Raw genomic sequence first — 18,539 nt, forward strand, 5'->3', positions numbered from 1 at the left:
CACTTCCGGTTCCTGGAGCCCCGCCCTCCGACGGGGGAAGGCTAGCGGCCGGACCAAGAAGGATGACGCTCGCCACTGCGCGCGACCGGGCCCCACAGCGCCACCGAGCGGCCGGAGGAGGCGCGTCAAGTAGATTGCCCGACCAGAAGAAAAACCCAGAAAAGGTGAAGGCAGGGACTTGCTCAAAGTCCCACAAGGAATCAGCGAGTATTCACCCCATCACACCGTCAACATATCTACATTGCCAACTCAAAGTAGATAACTCCCTGTTTACAGGCTGGTGAGGTGGCTCAGCAAGTACAGGCACTTGCCACCAAGCCGGGAGACTTGAGTTCAATCTCTGGGACCCACAAGGTTTCCGAAGGAGAAAACCGGCTCCCTCTGGATGTCACTCAACCTCTACACAGAGCGCTCTCTCTCTGTTTCTCTGTCTCTGCCTCTCTGCTTTCTGCCTCTCTCTCTCTCTCTCTCTCTCTCTCTCTCTCTCTCTCTCTCTCTCTCTCTCACACACACACACACACACACACACACACACACACACACACACACACACACTAAAGCAGGAAGCCAAAAGGTAAAAATTCCTGCCTTTTTGAGATGACAGAGGCTACGGCTTTGGAGACAACAGCATTACACAGTTATGATGGAAAAAAACCTGAATTTGGATAGAGACATTTGTCTTTAATGTAAAATATTTCAGTAAGCCATTCAGTCTTTTTTGGGGCCAGGGTCCACTCTGTAAAACATTGTCATTTAGTTGCAATGAAAGAGAACAATGTCTATGATATTGATACATTAGAAATGGAGAAATAAGGCCCAAGGGTGGCTGTTATAGTCAGAGACAGGTCCCTTGATCCATAATTTCTTTCCTAATCTACACCATACATTAGCTAAGGGTAAGGATAGCTGGGAAAGTAGGAGGAGGAGACCAGATCAGTGGGGAAGCCGAGCCCCCCCCCCATTCTGTTACTATTGTGTGTGGGAACTGAGTGTCTTTGGGACTACTGTAATGGTACTAATGACCCAAGGCACCATGTCCCACTGCACAGCTAAATGAGTTTTTTAATGTTGAGTTTTTTGATGTTGAGCTCCCTGAAAGGATGGACAGAGGTTTTCTCTAAGTATCCCTTAGGAAATTTCTGACCTGAGAGCAGGTTTTAAGACTTTAACACCCAATTCATTATCAGAATACTATGAGCTGTCTTGTACTTCCTTCACACTCATGGATTCTCTACTATGTGCTGACACTATTCTAAAACCTGGGCCCACAAAGGACAAATTTCCTGACTTTTGTGCAGTTAGAAGACAGGCCTGGCAGTATAGGCTGGTAATCCCAGTACTCAGAAAGTTGAGGCAGGAGGATTGTAAGTTCAGGACCTGTCTGGGCGACTTAATGAGAGCGAGCCAGACTCGGAGTTTTCAGTTGTTTATTTTCTCTCTTCTCTACCACAGTTAAGAGGAACAAACAAACCCTCACTTACGAAAGGAACTCAGTGGTAGAGTGTGCGCTTACCAGCAGGTGTGGTGGCTTGAACCTGCAGCTCAGCTCCTGGGAAGTCAGACAGGAGGACTGCTCTGAGCATGAGGTTACAGTGAGAGGGTCCAGCCTGGTGTATATAGAAAGGCTGCTGCAGAGTGAGACCCTGTCTCAAACTGAGAGGGGGCCAGCCTGGTGTACACAGAAAGGCCTGCAGCAGGGTGAGAGGTCCAGCCTCAAGCCTCCCCTCCCACCAAAGGTACTTAGGCTTGTAGACAACCCTCAGATTCTGATGAGGCCGTAGGGCATTGTCTTCAGTACAGCATCTTGGCACCATCACCTGCACCCACACAGCTACAGAGCAAAGGGCCCAGCCAGAGCTTATCTGGGTCTTAGTAGAGAGGGTAGGAGGTTTGTGAGGTGGAGGAGTTCCTGGCAGTTTCCCCTGGGAAACTTCACAAGATCCTTCTCTCCCTGCAGTTTCCTCTGGCCTACGTGGCTTTCTGTCTCCCTTGCCAAGAGAATAAAAACTGTCCAGTGGGGTCTAGAACTGGCTGTTCAGGGATGAGGGGTCCCATAACTCACATCTCCCTTTTGTTTCAGCATCGTCTGTGTCAGTGTGCAGGGCAAGAACCCTGAGAGTCACCGGGCATGGTGACCCACACCTTTAGTCTCGGCACTCAGCAGGCAGAGGCGGATAGATCTAGGTGAGGCCAGCCTGCTCTACAAACTGAGTTCCAGGACAGCCCGGGCCACACAGAGAAACCCTGTCTGTCTCAAAAAACCAAAAAAGAAAAGAACAGAACAAAACCCCACGAAGCTTCCCGATACCTTTGTACACCCTTCATCTGAAGATGTGAGTGAGAGGCCAAGTCTAAAAGTCTTTCATTGTATGTCTACCGGCCGAGCAAGTTAGGCCTTGCCAAGTCTTGTTGTGTGTGTTGACAAAGCTTAGGTGGCACAGATCAGGAAAAGACATGTTACCTAGAACATGAAGATCACACATGAATGAGAGCACAGCAGCGAATGGGGCTGAAGAGGTGGCTCGGCAGTTACAAACACATGATGCTTTTTCAGAGGACCTGGGCTGGGTTTCCAGCACCCACACAATGGCTCCTGTAACTCTAGTGCCAGGGGATCTGATGCCTCCTTCTGGCCTCCATGGGTCCCAGGGACTCACATAGTGCATATACATACATGCAGATAAACTCATACACATAAAAATAAAAATAAATACATCTTCTAAAAAAACTTTAAAGAGCAGGGCGGTGGTGGCACATGCCTTTAATCCCAGCACTCGGGAGGCAGAGCCAGGTGGATCTCTGTGAATTCGAAGCCAGCCTGGTCTACAGAGCAAGATCCAGGAAAGGCACAAAGCTACACAGAGGAACCTTTAAAGATAGCACAACAGGGCTGGTACAGGTCCACCCCGTGCAGACTGAAGCTAACTATCATCTAGAGGGCAAGTGTGAGTGGCCGGAATTGAGAGCTCTTCCTGTGGGATCCGGACTACATCCTGGAGCCAGTGCCTGTTTGAGGTGTTGGGTCTGTAGTCTAGACTCTGACAACCTTTCATTCGGGGCCTCTACCAGTGACCAAGATTAAGGAGCCAGACTCCTGTAGAAAGGCATTCCTGGCTTCACATCCAGGCTCTTCTCTCTATAACAGTGATGTCAACCCTGTCTCAGTTTTCTCTCCCTCAGCTGTAACATGAGAACAGTAACACCGTTCAGATGGACATCACTGAGTGAAATAATACACTGAGAGAATTAGAAATGCTTATGCACAATGGGCATTCCATGTGTCTTCTGACTTATTAATGAGAGTGATGTGAGTGATACAGTAAAAGCCTTCCCTCTGAGAAGATGGAAAGCACAAAGCCAGTCCTGGGGCCTGAGCCATCCTCCTTAGACAAGACCCTTCTGGACTGCCAGTGGCCATGACAGAGGAGCAGCAGGTGGCAATTGACTTCAGGGCATCAGTTCACCAGGAGGAAAATCCCTGATGGGCGAATCTCAGATAGGCAAGGCTCTGAGACCACAAACCCCAGAGTGTCTTTTGCTTCTGCTGTGCCTTCACATGTTTGCCTCTCTGTCCCCGTTCACAGTGTGCTGACTCTTGGGATGTTTTGTCCTTCCAGATATTTTGTCTTACACGTGAAGTTGAATCCACTACAGGGAGAATTTGGCATCTCTGCTCCTGGGTCCCACCATGACAACGCCAAGAGAGCAGTGGCTGCCTCCTCCTAGTTCTCTTGTTCTCGTGTCCTTTCCCATCGCTGTGATAAAACATTCTGACAAAGCCACTTAGTAGAGAAAGGGTTTGTTTCCGCCCCCCATTCCAGGTTGCAGCCCACTGTAGCCGAGAAGTCAGGAACCGGAAGCAGCCTATCACATCACAGCCACGTCAAGAGCAGAGGGAGAGTGGTTGCAGCATGTCATGTCCAGCTGGTTCTGTCCTTTTCACACTGTCCAGGGCCCAGCCCACCATGGCATGGTGCTGCCCGAATTCAGGGTGGGTCTTCCCACCTCAGCTCACCCAATTAGGAAAATCCCCACAGTTATACCCCACAGTCTAACACAATCCAGAAAATTCCTCCTTGAGACTCCCTTTCCCGCGGATTCTGGATTGTGTCAAGTGCACAGTAAATCTAAGAGGCACAGTTATACAGGAGGAAAACCAAACCAGAAGTTACTTCTGGTATCTTGCCTCTGCACAGCATTAATAGCATTAGATTTTGTAACAAATCATAAACACTTTCATTGTCACTAGTGTTGAATTTGCTACCTTCCCAACTATGGCTTTCCGCTGGGTTATAGTACTACAACTGGATTGGTCATTTTTTTATGATGTTTATAGACATTAGTACATCTTTCTTCCTTGAAACTATTTTCTTAGGCTAAAGTCCACAAAAGGTAAATCTCTAGGCTGAACCATACAAATATTCTGTTTTTCTCATTATATATTGCAATGTTGCTTTGCAAAATAACTCTGCAAATTTACACTTTCCATAGTTACGTTAAGCATGGGTGTGCCAATTTCTCCAAAGCTTTTCTAGCACCGGGTACTACTGCCATCAACATTTTCTTTTTCTTTTTATCTGCCAGGAATCTTCAACAAGTTTGTTTTAGTATCTCCTTTCTGAAAGACATCATATTAGATGTTTTAAGATGCCAAAGCAGAGCATCTACTGGGGGAAATGATCATCAGCATGTAATGCACACACTGAGAGCTAGTAATTACAGGAAACAGTGGCTAGGTTAGGGACATAGCATGTGCCAAACTGCAATAACAAAACATGGGTTTTCTCCTGATTTTTTTTTATATAGTTAAGTTTTTGAATAGGCAATACTGTCATATATTTACAAAATATTGAGGAGGCCTGAGAGATGGCTCAGCTTTAAAGTACTTGTTGTACAAGTGTGGAAACCTGAGTTTGGACTTCTGGTACTTGCAAAAGCCAGATGCAGTGGTACACATCTGTAAACCTGGTGCTGAGGCAGATCACTGGAGCTTATTGATCAGCCAACATAGTCAAATCAATGAGCTCCAGGTTCAGTGAGAGACCCTGTTTCGAAAGATAAGGTGGAGATGTGGCTGAAGACACCTATGTTAAATTTTAGCCTCCACATGCCTGTACATGTTTACATATACCATCCATATTCCCCCCTACATACACATACCTACAGGAACATGCGCGCGTGCGCGTGTGCACACACACCCACCCACTATCTTTAAGGTATAAAAAGGTACATGGTAGCTGGGTGGTGGTGGTACATTCTTTTAATTCCAGCACTTGAGAGGCAGAGGCAGATGGATTTCTGTGAGTTTGAGGCCAGCCTGGTTTACAGATAAAGTTTCAGGACAGCCAGGGCTACACAGAGAAACCCTGTTTCGAGAAACCAAAGGAAAAAGGTATAAGGTATAAGGTGAAATGTTTTCTCCTATCCTAGTCCACCAGGCATCCGGTTTCCTTCTCACCCCGAACTGATCGCTCTCATGTGTGTACTCACAGTGTTGTTTTAAGACATGCAAACAGATGCATCCTTTTACCACGTACTCACGCCTACTACTGCTGCACTACTTATGCACAAATGTCTGCCAAGTGTCTGTGTTTGGCAATCATATAAGCAGCTCAGTGAACCAGACTTATCAGGTGGGAAGGAGAGGCTATGAGGAAAAGGTCACCCGCCACAGGCAAGGCTGGTCTGGAAGGAGGCCCTTAGCTCAGGGTGGACAACTCCATGATTTCCTTTGAACTGTAACTGGTCAGTTGATCCTTTTGGTAAGGACTGGGTGCAGTACTCACCCTCTTGGCATAGTCGGAAGGTTTTAGGTATATGATCTGATCGTTCCCCACTAGATGCCTGGGTTAGTCCAGTTAATCTCTCTCCCTTAGTGGTTTAGACAGACACACTTGCTTTTGGTTATGGATAACTGGTTAGAGGGGTTCACACATGGGCGAGGCTCCAAATCGCTGACTTCAGCACCTCCGTCTGACCCTTTCTTCTTTTTTTGCTTCAGCCATGGTCTCATGCATCCCAGGCTAGTCTCAAACTCCAAATATGACCTTGAACTCTTGATCCTCTTGCCTCCACCTCTCTCTCTATTTCTTAAAAAACTATATACATACATATATATATATATTAGAAACAAGTGTTTTGTCCACACCTACGCCTGCCTGCCAGAAGAGAGCATCAGACCATATTATAGATGGTTGTGAGCCACCATGTGGTTGCTGGGAATTGAACTCAGGACCTCTGGAAGAACAGCCAGTGCTCTTAACCTCTGAGCCATCTCTCCAGCCCTGCATCCACCTCCCAAGTTCCAGGATGACATGAGTGGGCCTCTAGGCCTGGGTTATATGGTTCTGGGGAACCAACCTGGGGCTTTATGTATGCCGGGCAAGTGCTCTACTGAGGTACATCTCCTCTTCACCAGCTCCTTTTCTTAAAGTCCTTCAAGCACTAGAAGAGTAAAAAGGTGAACATGAAGGCCACCTGGGATCTCTTGCCAACAGCAGGAAGCTAGGCTTAGGCCTTGGCACAGGCTTCATCGGCGTCAAGGACAAAACAAAAGCTTCCTGCAGTGGCAGTGACTGATCTCTGAGAAGGGAGACATGGCCTGGGCCAAACAGGGGTAGGAAGGCTGTGTCTAGAGGACACTCAGACTAGTCCTGTTTCTTTTTCATTTGACTGGCAGATGGCCTTGAACCAGGTATGTAACCAAGGATGACTCTGAACTTCTGAACATCCCAAGTGCTGAGGTTACAAGTGTTCGCCACTATTCCTGATTTATGTGGTGCTGGGGGTCAAATTCAGGGCTTCGTGCGTGCTAGGCAAACACTCTACCAACTAAGTTACAATCCTCTTTATTAAGCTCTCTCTCTCTCTCTCTCTCTCTCTCTCTCTCTCTCTCTCTCTCTCTCTCTCTCTCTAGGATTTCCTGGAGAGATGGGTCCATAACAGCTGTGCTTCTCTGCAGAAAACCCTAGAAACAGATGATAACAGTGCCAGGAGCCGGGGTTGCAGGACAGTGCCCGTCTCATGTGCCCGTGGGTCCTTGGGATGGAGCCTCAGCACTGCTGAGATGCAGATGTAGATACAGGACTGAGGACGATGATGATGATGATGATGATGGTGATGATAAGAAGACAAGAGGAGGAGGAAAACTGAAGAGCAATACATCCAAGTCTCTTATCTGATGGCCACAGAAATTCTGGCCCAGAGGTTATGTTATAGTATACCAGTGGTGACCAACCCAGGATGACTCTCTGCCTTCTGTCTGTAGTAGCCAAAATAAAATGCATTTCATGTTTCAGTAACTTCCACCTTAGAGGTCAGCAAATAAGTCTCAGGTTTCAAATATGCTAGATTAAAAGGATTTTTTTGTATCTCAATCTACATCTACCAAAATTGCCAAACTGATTGAAAATAACAACAACAAAAAATATGTAGCAGTTAGGACTTCCAAACATTGCCAGTAAATGTAAACTTTACTGAGAGACTGCTCATCAGTGTTTGTTACCTTGTGACCTGGTAATTACCATCCTAAGTATTTGCCCAAGAGAAGTGTCTATATCCACCAAAAGACAGGCACCTAAGTGTTCACAGCGATGTTATTTATAATAGCCCCAAACCAGAAACACCACAAATGTCCGTTAAGGTGAGAATGGACCTGGTGTGGTGTGGCACTCCCGCAGTCCCAGCCTCAGGACCAGCTGGGGGTGGGGGCACACTTTTAGTCACAGCGCTCGGAGTTTGGGACCAGTCTGGTGCACATAGTGAGTTCCAAGATAGCCAAGGCTGCCTCAAAAGAGACCAGCCTGGAGACTTTATCTCAAAATATAAAAAGAAACTAGGAAAAGGAATCGTTTGTGCTACATGCATACATTTAATTACTACACACAAGAAACAATGAACCAACTTTCAAACCAATAAATCTTTTTGTTTGTTTGTTTGTTTGTTTTTGTTTTTCAAGACAGGGTTTCTCTGCGTAGCTTTGCATCCTTTCCTGGAACTCACTTGGTAGCCCAGGCTGGCCTTGAACTCACAGAGATCCGCCTGGCTCTGCCTCCCGAGTGCTGGGATTAAAGGCGTGTGCCACCACCGCCCGGCTCAAACCACTAAATCTTATGCGTGTTATGTTGAGTGAAAGAGCCAGATAGAATGTTTAAAGTTAATTTTATGTGTATGGGTGTTTTGTATGCCTGTATGTCTGTGTACTACAGGGAGAATAGCCAGAGAGCTCTGTAGCTGGTTTAATCCCAGAAATGGTAGCACCTGGCTTGGTCTGCCTTTTGTGACTACTACCTTTTGTATCCAGTGCCTTCTGTTTGAAGTATGTAAATGTTTTTTTTTTTTTTTCTTTTGAGACAGGGTTTCTTTGTGTAACAGCCCTGGCTGTGCTGGAACTTTCTGTAGACGACTGGCCTTGTAGGCCAGACTGCCAGCCTCTGCCTCCCGAGTGCTGCGATTAAAGGCATGTGCCGCCACCACCTGACCTGACCCAATACCTCATTTTTAAAGTTCAAGGCTCACAGGGTTACTGTTGTCCTTATCTTCTACCTGGCAGATTGCATCAACTGCCAACTGGTTTGCCAATTACCGATTCCTTGGCACAGAGAGGTTGTCTTTTTGGGTATGTATTTTATGACCCTCTAGTTTAATAAACTTTCTTGGCTCCTGTCTGTCTGTGGGATGCAACCGAGTACATCTATGAAGCAAACAGAGTTTCCTAATCTCACCTCTGCACTCTGCTCCCTCTCTCCCTGTCTCCTTCCTCCCTGGTTCACAGACCCTTCCCCATATGGCGGCACTTTTGCACCGGTACCCTCCCTGTGCTCCCACTGTCCTCCCTAGCGCTGATTCTGGCAATTCCTTCTCACCTCTCACAGTTTGGCTCTCAAGGGTACCACGACACATGTCTGACCATGGTTCTATTCTGACTTCCTACCTTAGTGAGTTCAGCACATTTGCGTATTAACTTCTCCATGTTGTGTTATCCACTCACTGAGCTAACTGCCTCCTGGGGACACAGCTCAGTTGGGAAAGCAGCATTTCTGTGACCACAGATGGAGGGCTGGGGAGATGACCTCAGTACCTAAATGAGCCTAGGGATGTGGATCCTTGGGACTAGCTGATGAGCCAGTTTAGCCTACTTGGCAAGCCCTGGACCAATGAGAGACCCTGTCTCAAAAATGTGCAGCATGCAATCCCAGACCTGGAAGCAGGAGGACTAGAAGTTTACAGTAATCCTCCTCTACAGAGTTTGGAAGAGAGAACAAAGACAATGTGGACATTCCTGAGAAGGCACCTGGGATTGTCCTCTAGCCTACACGTGTGCTCGGACACACACACACACACACACACACACACACACACACACACACACACACACGAGGAGGGGGAGAAATGTTTTCCATTATGTTTTTGTTGGAGACATTGGTGTTTTTAGTTCAGGCTTTCTTCTTTTTCTCCCCCCCCCCCCCATAGTCTTACTACGTAGCTCTAGGTACAAAGATCCACCTGCTTCTGCTTCCAAAGTGCTGTGATTAAAGGTGTGCGACACCACACCTGCTCGCAGGCTTCCTGTTTAAGAAAGACTTCACTGTCCAACAAACAGAATAGCCATTCGTTATAAATAGCTATTTACATTAACCAGTACATTAAAAAAAAAAAAATCAGTTTCTTAGCCTCGCCTAGCCACGTCCTGAGCGTTCAACAGCATCCTGTGTCTAGTGGCCATCGTACTGGAGAGCCCAGAGAGCAACATCAATCACTGCTGACAGGTGTTTGTTCTATTAACAGACCTAGGGGTCTATTCTGTCTCTGTGTGTGGCTGTGAAGCCCAGAGAAGGAGTGAGCTCACATTAAACGCTGAGTTCATCTGGAAAACTTGGAAGGGATCCCTGCACACAAGCCTCTTCCTACGCCTACCCGCCCTTTCACTGGTAGATTAGAGCCTCTCACTTTCACACCCTGGTGCAAGGACCCTCCCTGAAACGCCGTAGGCGGCATGGGCAGTGCCAGGAAGCCTCCGAGCCCAAGGCCGCAGCGCCCGCCGCGGATCACGTGGCAGGGTCCTCCCCCCCCCACCTCCGTCCCGCCCCCCGTCCGCGCCCCCGCCCGGCTCGCACCGCCCTCCCCGGTCCTCACTGCGCAAGCGCGGGGCCGCGAGCGTGGGGCATCTCGAGACAGCCGGGTTGCGGGCTGCGGAGCGTGGAGGTTTTGCGGCCTGCGTTCGGCCAGCTCCGGCGGCTCACAGGCCGAAGTAACGAGGCGCAGCAAGCCGAGCCTCCCCGCTCCCCCGACAGCGTGGGCCATGGAGACTCAGGTGCTGACGCCGCACGTCTACTGGGCTCAGCGACACCGGGAGCTGTATCTGCGCGTGGAGCTGAGTGACGTGCAGGTAAAGGCCAGGCTGCCGGCTGCGCGCGGGATCGCGGCCCCGGGGTACCCGCCGGCCGCCCTGCTTGTATGCGCTCCTGCAGTGCGCCAGTGGGCGCCGCGAGTGGGGTGCCCGGCCTTCCCCCAGGGCTGCAGGTGCCATCGGGGGGTTCCGCGCGTGGCCCCCCGCCTTCCGCTTTGTTCCTGGCAGGCGCCCTGGGGAGCCGCAGCCGGGTCCTGGAGGCATGGCCGCCGGCTCGCGGCTTGCCCGAGGCCCTCTGAGACGTGGGATGAGCTCTGTGGGTCCGAGGTGCGGCGTGACAGTGGCCTGTTGGGCCGTGACTGGACGTCAGCGCTGGTCTCCGAGGTCCAGCTGGGGCGGCCCACTGACGTTCTCAAGGCCCGCCACTGAGCTGGGGGCGGGGGGCAACCCCCCAACCGTTCAGTGATGGAAATCTACATTTCGCCCCCCTCCAAGGAAATGATTGATTTCCATCCTCTCTCAAAGGCTCACACAGCTCAGCTTTGCCGAGTTGCGTAAAGAAATTATCTTGTTACATGAAGCATAATTTTCATCTCATTTGCCCATTAATGCGAGCAAATCAAATCCTTGGGAACTTCCGTGTCTCTAACCAGACCATCCAGTATTCTGGTCTTTGTGGAGCTAGTGGTTTGGGTCTGGAATGTTCTTTCTACAGTCATCCTTACTTCCTAGTCTCCTTGACATCCAGGGTATTCTAACATCCTTCGTTCCACTGACTGTCTGTTGCTCATAATTAGACACTTGTCTGGATTCATCAATTCAGCGGGCATTTTTTCTTTCGGGATCTAGGTACTGGGTGTCCAGTTGAGCCTAATCTTTGCTTCTGGAATGTAAATTGTTTCCTCTTGTTAACGATGCAGATAATGCTGGCCAGAATGTCTTTGAGTAAGCAGTAACATTTCGTGGTGTGCCATTTAATGTGTTAAGCCAACCTGAACTATGCTTTTCTATAATGGGATGAATAATTCCCTGTGCTGTCTTTCTCTTACTCTGCCACAGGATTCTTTGCTAAAATAAAAAAAAAAATAATTTTTTATTTATATTTTGGAGACAGTCTTGCTATGTAGCTCTGGCAGGCCTGGAACTCGTGTAGACCAGGCCGATCTTGAACTCAAAGAGATCCACCGGCCTCTGCCTCCTGAGTGCTAGGATTAAAGACTTGCACCACCATGCCCAGAGATACATGTTTGAAATATGTTAACAGCGAAATCTGTGAATGTGAAGAAAAAGGTGAAATTTTCTTTTGGAGAACAAAGTCCATTTTAAGAAATACTGGGAAGAATAAGTCTCTCACCCCACATGGAGGTTTTATCTTTCTGGGGCTTCACGTCTGCTATTCTGAGGCATTAGTTAATTTTAAAACATGTCAATCAATACTGTAGCTTAGATGCTGTGGGTAAACAGACAGGTCTGAAACAAAAACAAACAAACAAATAAACAAACAAACAAACCATGAGGAGAGACAAATATAAGTATTAAACTGTTGAGAAATAGCATTCACTTTGGCCAAGAGAGGAGGGTGTCTGGTGTTTTTTTGGTGGTGATGTGACCAGGTGATTATGTTTATACAGAATTATGCATTAGGCTTTGCCTCACTTTGTTAAGGTTTCAGAGTATTCTTTTCAGAAGTTGTGACTGTAATGTCCAATAAGAGAGTAGCTTGTCTAGCTGTGAATTTAGCGAATGTCGAGCGCTGCCTCTGTTTGTTTCCTCGATTAATCTCCTCAGGTTGTGTGGAAATGAGTTCTAGCTCAGGGTGTAGCTCAAGATGAAGCAGTTCATTTGCTCAGCCATTTAAGGATACCCACTCTCGGTGGTCCTTAACGTAGGTTCGGGGCTCTGGGACAGCTAGCTCTCCACCGCCGCTTTGCCTCTCACAGCGCGTCCTGCAGCGGATGAGTACATTTCAAAGGGTTGAAAACCGCATACTAGTGTGTGTGTTGGGGATGATCTCTTCTGCCCTCCCTGTTCCCCCCTTCCCCCCAGGACACTGGACATAATCCAGTTGTCACGTCGGTCTTCGGCGTTGCGGAATTAGTGACCGATGAGAACCCACTGCTTTTGTGTACAGGAATTAATCGTGTACAGAAACACCTTCACAGTGGCATAGTAGTGCTTGAGGTGAGCAGCGGCAAAGAGGCGGCAGGGGAATAGCGACTTTGAGTAGTGTTTCCATTGAAGGGCGGCATTAACGGGCAGGTCTGCCTCAGCTACCATAGTTGCTAAAGCCTGTGTTCATTTAGCAAAGTTTCGGTTACACAGAAAAACCCTGTCTTGAAAAAAAAAAAGGTGATTTGTAAATTCTAGTGTGTCACCTAAGCAAGTGGGGTGATATGACTGTGACACTAAATCGTAGACGAGAGACAGACATGCAGAGCAGTGGAGCAGAATGTCATCTATTAGCAGACCTGTTCACACATGCAACCTTATCATATGACCAAGATGGCTTTACCCGTTACTTGGGAAAGAGTGACCCATTCAGAAAACTGGATTAGGAGAACTATTAATCCAAATGGCAAAAAGATAAGATTCCTGTCTGTGTCATTCACAAAAATCATTCTCAAGTGTGTGAATGAACTGACTGCATAAAGTGAAGCTGCTGAAGAGAACTGAGGAGACTGTAGTATTCAACAGAGAAGAACATCTGAAGAAACAAAAGCATAAGACCTAAAGGAAAAGCTTGGTGAGTAAGACAAGCTCAAAGAAGATACTTGCCGAAAATACCCTGGCAGAAGACTAGCATCTTGCCTGAATGGCAGAGTATGCAAACAGGTGTGTTCTCTAGCAGAAAAAAGAGCAGATAATAAAATCAGATCAAAGAATGCCAGGAACCCTGCAATGACGCCTAATTTCAGTAATATTCAGGGGCTATGATAGGGCGGTATTTTTTCACAAGAGATTGGGAAATACAGAAGGTGTCTGATATTATCAGCTGATGCTGTGGATGTTTGGGGAGAGACATTAGATATTCTTGCAGGGAGGGGATGGCTGTGGTGGCACCCTCCTTTAATCTCAGAATTTGGGAGGCAGAGGCAGGTGGATGTCTGTGAATTTGAGGTCAGCCTGGTCCACATAGCAAGTTCCAGGTTAGCCAGGGTTATATGGTGAGACTCTGTCTCAAGGGGAAAAACTGCATTGATGTGCGTGGGTGCGTGTGTGTGTTTGAGACCCAGTGCATGTGTGGAGATCAGAGGAAAACTTGCAGAGTCAGCTCTCCCCTCCCGTCATTTGGGTCCAGGGAATAGAACTTGTGCAGTCAGGCTTGGGGGAAAGCTTCTTTGCTCACTGAGATATCATTCTGGCCCAAATGAGGCATTTTTATGTGTTGTGTTGTTTTGTGAGCCCTCAGTGAATCATTTTTAATACAGCTAGTGTGAATATGAATTGGTAAAAAAATTTTTTGAAATCAGTTTGGCAATGTCTGGTTGAGTTGAAGATGTACTTAAGTAATTACACCTGCGCCAGTGTCTGCTTTATTTCCTTTTAAGCCACAAATAGAGCAGAATGCCAATGGGTATTAGTTATGGATAGCTATGTTATAGTTTTCAGTGTTTGGTTAATTGCTTGACATATTTCATAATAAAATTCAGAAACTTTGAACTGTTCATAATCACAAAACAAAATACTCATAAGGTGGTAAACTTGGAATGAATTAATTCAGGTACAAGGCCGTGTACTAAGTACTTGGTGGAAACATGTAATATAAAGGTGGCATCTTCAGGTTGAGGTGGGCGGACAGGGCCTAGCTTACTGAGTAAAGCACTTACCTAGATAAGTGTTATGGAGAAAACAGAGTGCTGAAATGGTAGGGGCAATTTTAAATAAAGCAGTCAGGGAAGGCTTCATGGGAGAAATGATGTTTGAGCCAAGAGAAACTGGAAGGATAAAATGAGTTATGCAGGAGCCATGGAGTAGGATGGGGTTGTAGCTCAGAAGAAGAAAGTGTTCTTTGAGTGCTTGAGAGGCCATGGGATTGATCCCTCACGTCACACACAAAAATAGACAAAGTAGCCCAACCTGGGGGGGGGGAAAAAAAGAAAAGAAACCCAGAGACCCAACAATCTGACAAGTGCACAGACTTCAAGACAGGCCTGGGCTTGGAGGGTTCTGGGGAGCAGAAAGGACGTTAGTATGTGTGGGGTGTGTAAGAAACGAGGGAGAGGGCGTTGGAGGGTTTAAAGATGTAGGTCATGTAAAGTCTTGTTGCCATGGCAAGGAGCTTGCATTTCATTGTGAGAGCAATGGGAACTATTGAGAGTTTTGAGCAGCAGGATGACTCCCTACGATCTGTATTTTAAAAATTGCCCAGGAGCTTGCTGGTACAGCTCAGTGGTAGAGTATTTGACTACCACGTGGCAAGGGTCTGCGTTTGTGTCCCAGCACTTTGTCTGTGCTTGAGGGTGGTCCTCTGCATCTGCTATGTGGATTATAATGGGGCAGATGTGAAATTTCAAGGACATTCCCCTTTCTTTCTTTTAGACAGGGTGGCCTTGGGCTGGCTCTGTAGCTGAGGATGACCTTGAGCTTCTGTGCCTCCTGACTCCACCTCTAGAAGGATTGCAGACCTGGTTTGGAAGACCATGCTTTTCTCTTTTGAAGATGTGCTTTTCCTTTATGTGTATGGATGTTTTGTCTGCATGCGTGCTTGTGCACCATGTGCGTGCAGTGTCTGTGGAAGCCAGAAGAGCATGCTGGAGTTCGACAGTTGTGAGCCACCACGTGGGTGCTGGGAATCAAACCCGGGTCCTCTGGAAGAGCAGTAGTGCTCATAACCACTGAGCCATCCCTCCAGCCCCAGGAAGACCTTTTTTTTTTTTTTTTTTTTGGTTTTTCGAGACAGGTTTTCTCTGTGTAGCTTTGCGCCTTTCCTGGATCTTGCTCTGTAGACCAGGTTGGCCTTGAACTCACAAAGATCTGCCTGCCTCTGCCTCCCGAGTGCTGGGATTAAAGACATGCACCACCACTGCCCGGCTGACCATTTTTTCAAAGGAGGCTGTTAAAATAGTATGGATGAGCAGTAAGGTGGCTCATCTGGAGACGAGAGTGGAGCTGGAACTCCAGAGTGAGATATTTGGAGAGGAATACATTATCAGTCAAACATGGACAGATTTCATGTGGGGGAAGGAGAGAAAGGAAAGAAGCAGCAACTAGCCATAATGATTTTGGTGTAAGCACAGAGTAGCCAATGGTGTCTTACTGAAATGGCTAAGACTAGAATAATTTTAGGGACCAAATCAAGAGTCCCCTTTCGGACATAAACAATTTCCACATATAAACAATTTTGAAATATGAGCTAGTAGAGTTCAGGGCAGTATTTGGTTTTGAAAATTAGAAATTCATGGTACCTTAGACTTAATTGGTTTCAAAATGCACCATTATTTTCTATAGGATGGAGAAGGGGAAAGGGGATGCTGTTTAAGCTAAGGTATATGCTTTCTAGTACATTGGAGTGTTTTTTAAATTATTGAGCTCTCAGATCTTACTAAAGGTGTCTCTCATTGTCTAGTTAGAGGCCCCCAGAAACACACCTCCAGCCGAACAGGGGCCTTTGTCTTTGTTTCAGTGAACAGCCCTGTGGGAAAAGCTGGTGTCTCAGTAAGAGTTTTGTTGTGTTTGTTTTTTGAGACAGTTTCTCTGTGTCTCCCTGGCTGTCCTGGAACTCGCTCTGTACACCAGATTGGCCTTGAACTCAGTGATCCACCTGCCCCTGCCTCCCTAGTGCTGGAATTAAAGGCATGCACCATCACCACCCAGCAGATTTTTTGAAAAAGAAGCCATGCAAGGACTGGGGTGTCATGTAGTGGTAAAGTGCTGGCCCAGGATGTGCAAGGCCCTGGGTTCCATTCCTGGCACTGGAAAAAAAATGAGCCTTGTGAAATTGTGGGATTATTACATGGAGAGAAGAGTTATTGGGAAATCCTTCCCTGGAAAGCAGTAACTGGTAAATTCAAGACACCCTCTCAAGATGTGGAGTAAAGCTGGAGAAGAGTCTGGGCCAAGTCATTTTGGGTCTTCATGTTCCAGATTCTGCCTGCACAGCTCCTCATCTCTGTGACTTCCTGCAGAAGTACTTCCTGGTTACAGCTTCAGGCCTGCTGCATTAACTATTCTACACAGGTTCTCATCACACACAGGCAAAGCTAAATATCAATGATGTGAATGAGAAGGGAACCCTTTGGGTAAAGGCTTGCTTAGTAGAAAGTTCATGAACTCTTTACACTTGTGCATTGCTTTACTTTACTTCCTTGAACAGTTACTGAGGCTTTAGGGATATAGAGCCAAACATGACAGGTCCCTGCTGTGGATCAATGCAAGTCCAGAGGATCAGGGAAGTTAATAAACAATAATTATACAACGGTGTGGAAAGTACTGTAATGAAGGTGAATGCAGGAAGGTGAGGGGAAGAAAGACGCATTAAAACTGATGTCCTGCAGGCATGGACACTTAGATGTTTTAAGAGGAGGAAGAAGCCAGGTTTGGTGGCTCACACCTTTAATCCCAGCACTTGGGAGGCAGAGGCAGAGGCAGGTGGATCTCTGTGAGTTCGAGACCAGCTTGGTCTACAAAGCGAGTTCCAGGACAGCTAGGATTATTATACAGAGAAACCCTGTCTTGAAAAACCAAAAGAGGAGGAAGAGGCTGTGAGTGCTGACTAATGTCAGCACCCTGTGTGTGCTCTTCCAACTCAGTGCTCAGAATAATCTTGAAATGTAAGTGGGTTTTTTTGTTTGTTTAACTTCCCCCCTCCGTTAGTGTGTGTGTGTCTGTGTGTGTGTGTGTGTGTGTGTATGTGTGTATGTGTGTGTGCAGGGCATATGTCTAGAGGTCAGGAGATAACCCAAGGAGTTGGTTCTCACCTACCATGTGGGCTCTGGGGATGAAACTCAAGTCTTGGCTGTAAGTACCCTACCCATAGAGCTATCTCACTGGCCCATGAGAAGTCTTTTTTTAATTTTTTTTTTTTTTCCCGAGACAGGGTTTCTCTGTGTAGCCTTGGCTGTCCTGGAACTCACTCTGTAGCCCAGCCTGGCCTCGAACTCACAGAGATCGGCCTGCCTCTGCCTCCTGAGTGCTGGGATTAAAGGCGTGCGCCACCGCTCGGCTAAGTAGCAGTATTATTTTAAAAATTACGGAGGTTGAAGGGTTGTGGATTTGAAGGTGACAGGAAGATCAAATAAAAAATGATCAAAGTAGGACCGGAACCAAGAGCTGGCTGACTTCAAGGCCATCTTTTGCTCTTTTCTCTAGCCATGTGCCTTTCATAAGCAAAGGCTTATTTACTTTTTAGTAAAAGGTGGCTTGTGTAAATCAGCCTTTCTGTTTAAAACAAAAGCATCAAATAAAAATATCAAAAACTCTTTGGGGCCCGCCTTGGCTATATAGCGAGTTCTCGGCCGACCACTCAGGGCTCAGTGGTGAGTCCTGTCTAGAGGGGCAGGGGAATGAACAGCAACATTCAAGAAAGTCAGTAAATAGGCAGAAGTGAAATTGGGAACTCAAATAAGGCTTTTGCCCTGAGCGTTTGCTCAGCTAAGTGAACTTGAACTTCAGCGTTGGCAGCCCAACAAGGTGCGGGGTATTAGAAGTTTTAAGATCAGAGTTTAAAATCTCCCAGAGGCATGACATATAATTTCTCCCCTAAAAACTGTCCTTTAGATCAAAACTCAAGATCTGTCAAAGGTGTGACATGCCACTGAAGTCTTTCCCTGCATCACTTAGGTCAGGCTCACCAGACGTAAGCTCCCTTTACCTTCCAATTCCCAAAAGGTTGTTGGAACAGTGAGCAAAGTAAGCCGGGCGGTGGTGGTGCACGCCTTTAATCCCAGCACTCAGGAGGCAGAGCCAGGCGGATCTCTGTGAGATCAAAACAAACAAACAGTGAGCAAAGTAGAAGAGAAGTCCTTGAGGAGTTAGAAGGGCTCATAAAAGGTGATACAGCCCAGGTTTACACAGTGAGGGTGTCAGGAACATCTCAGGACTTCATGTTCAAGTAGTCTCAGTAGGGTCCTTCCGTTTCTGGTAGGAGTAAGTGCAACATCAGGGTGGTGGTGCATGTCTTTAATCCCAGCATTTGGGAGACTGAGGCAAGCTGGTTTCTGTGAGTTTGAGGCCAGCCTGGTCTTCCAGGACA

General features: G+C 47.1%; 1 protein-coding gene across 1 annotated transcript in view; it reads left to right on the plus strand.

The window, feature by feature from the left end:
• Nucleotides 1-10,125: 10,125 nt before the first annotated feature.
• Hacd3 (3-hydroxyacyl-CoA dehydratase 3) overlaps nt 10,126-18,539 on the plus strand; it is a 32,566-nt gene continuing 24,152 nt past the window's right edge. Inside the window, exon 1 of the mRNA XM_028866738.2 lies at nt 10,126-10,387. Within this exon, the coding sequence (XP_028722571.1) occupies nt 10,301-10,387 (87 nt within the window). The 5' untranslated portion in view covers nt 10,126-10,300. The remainder of the gene's footprint in view (nt 10,388-18,539) is intronic.

The sequence above is a fragment of the Peromyscus leucopus genome, chromosome 7 (genome assembly GCF_004664715.2).
Source record: "Peromyscus leucopus breed LL Stock chromosome 7, UCI_PerLeu_2.1, whole genome shotgun sequence".
NCBI classification, from domain to species: domain Eukaryota; kingdom Metazoa; phylum Chordata; class Mammalia; order Rodentia; family Cricetidae; genus Peromyscus; species Peromyscus leucopus.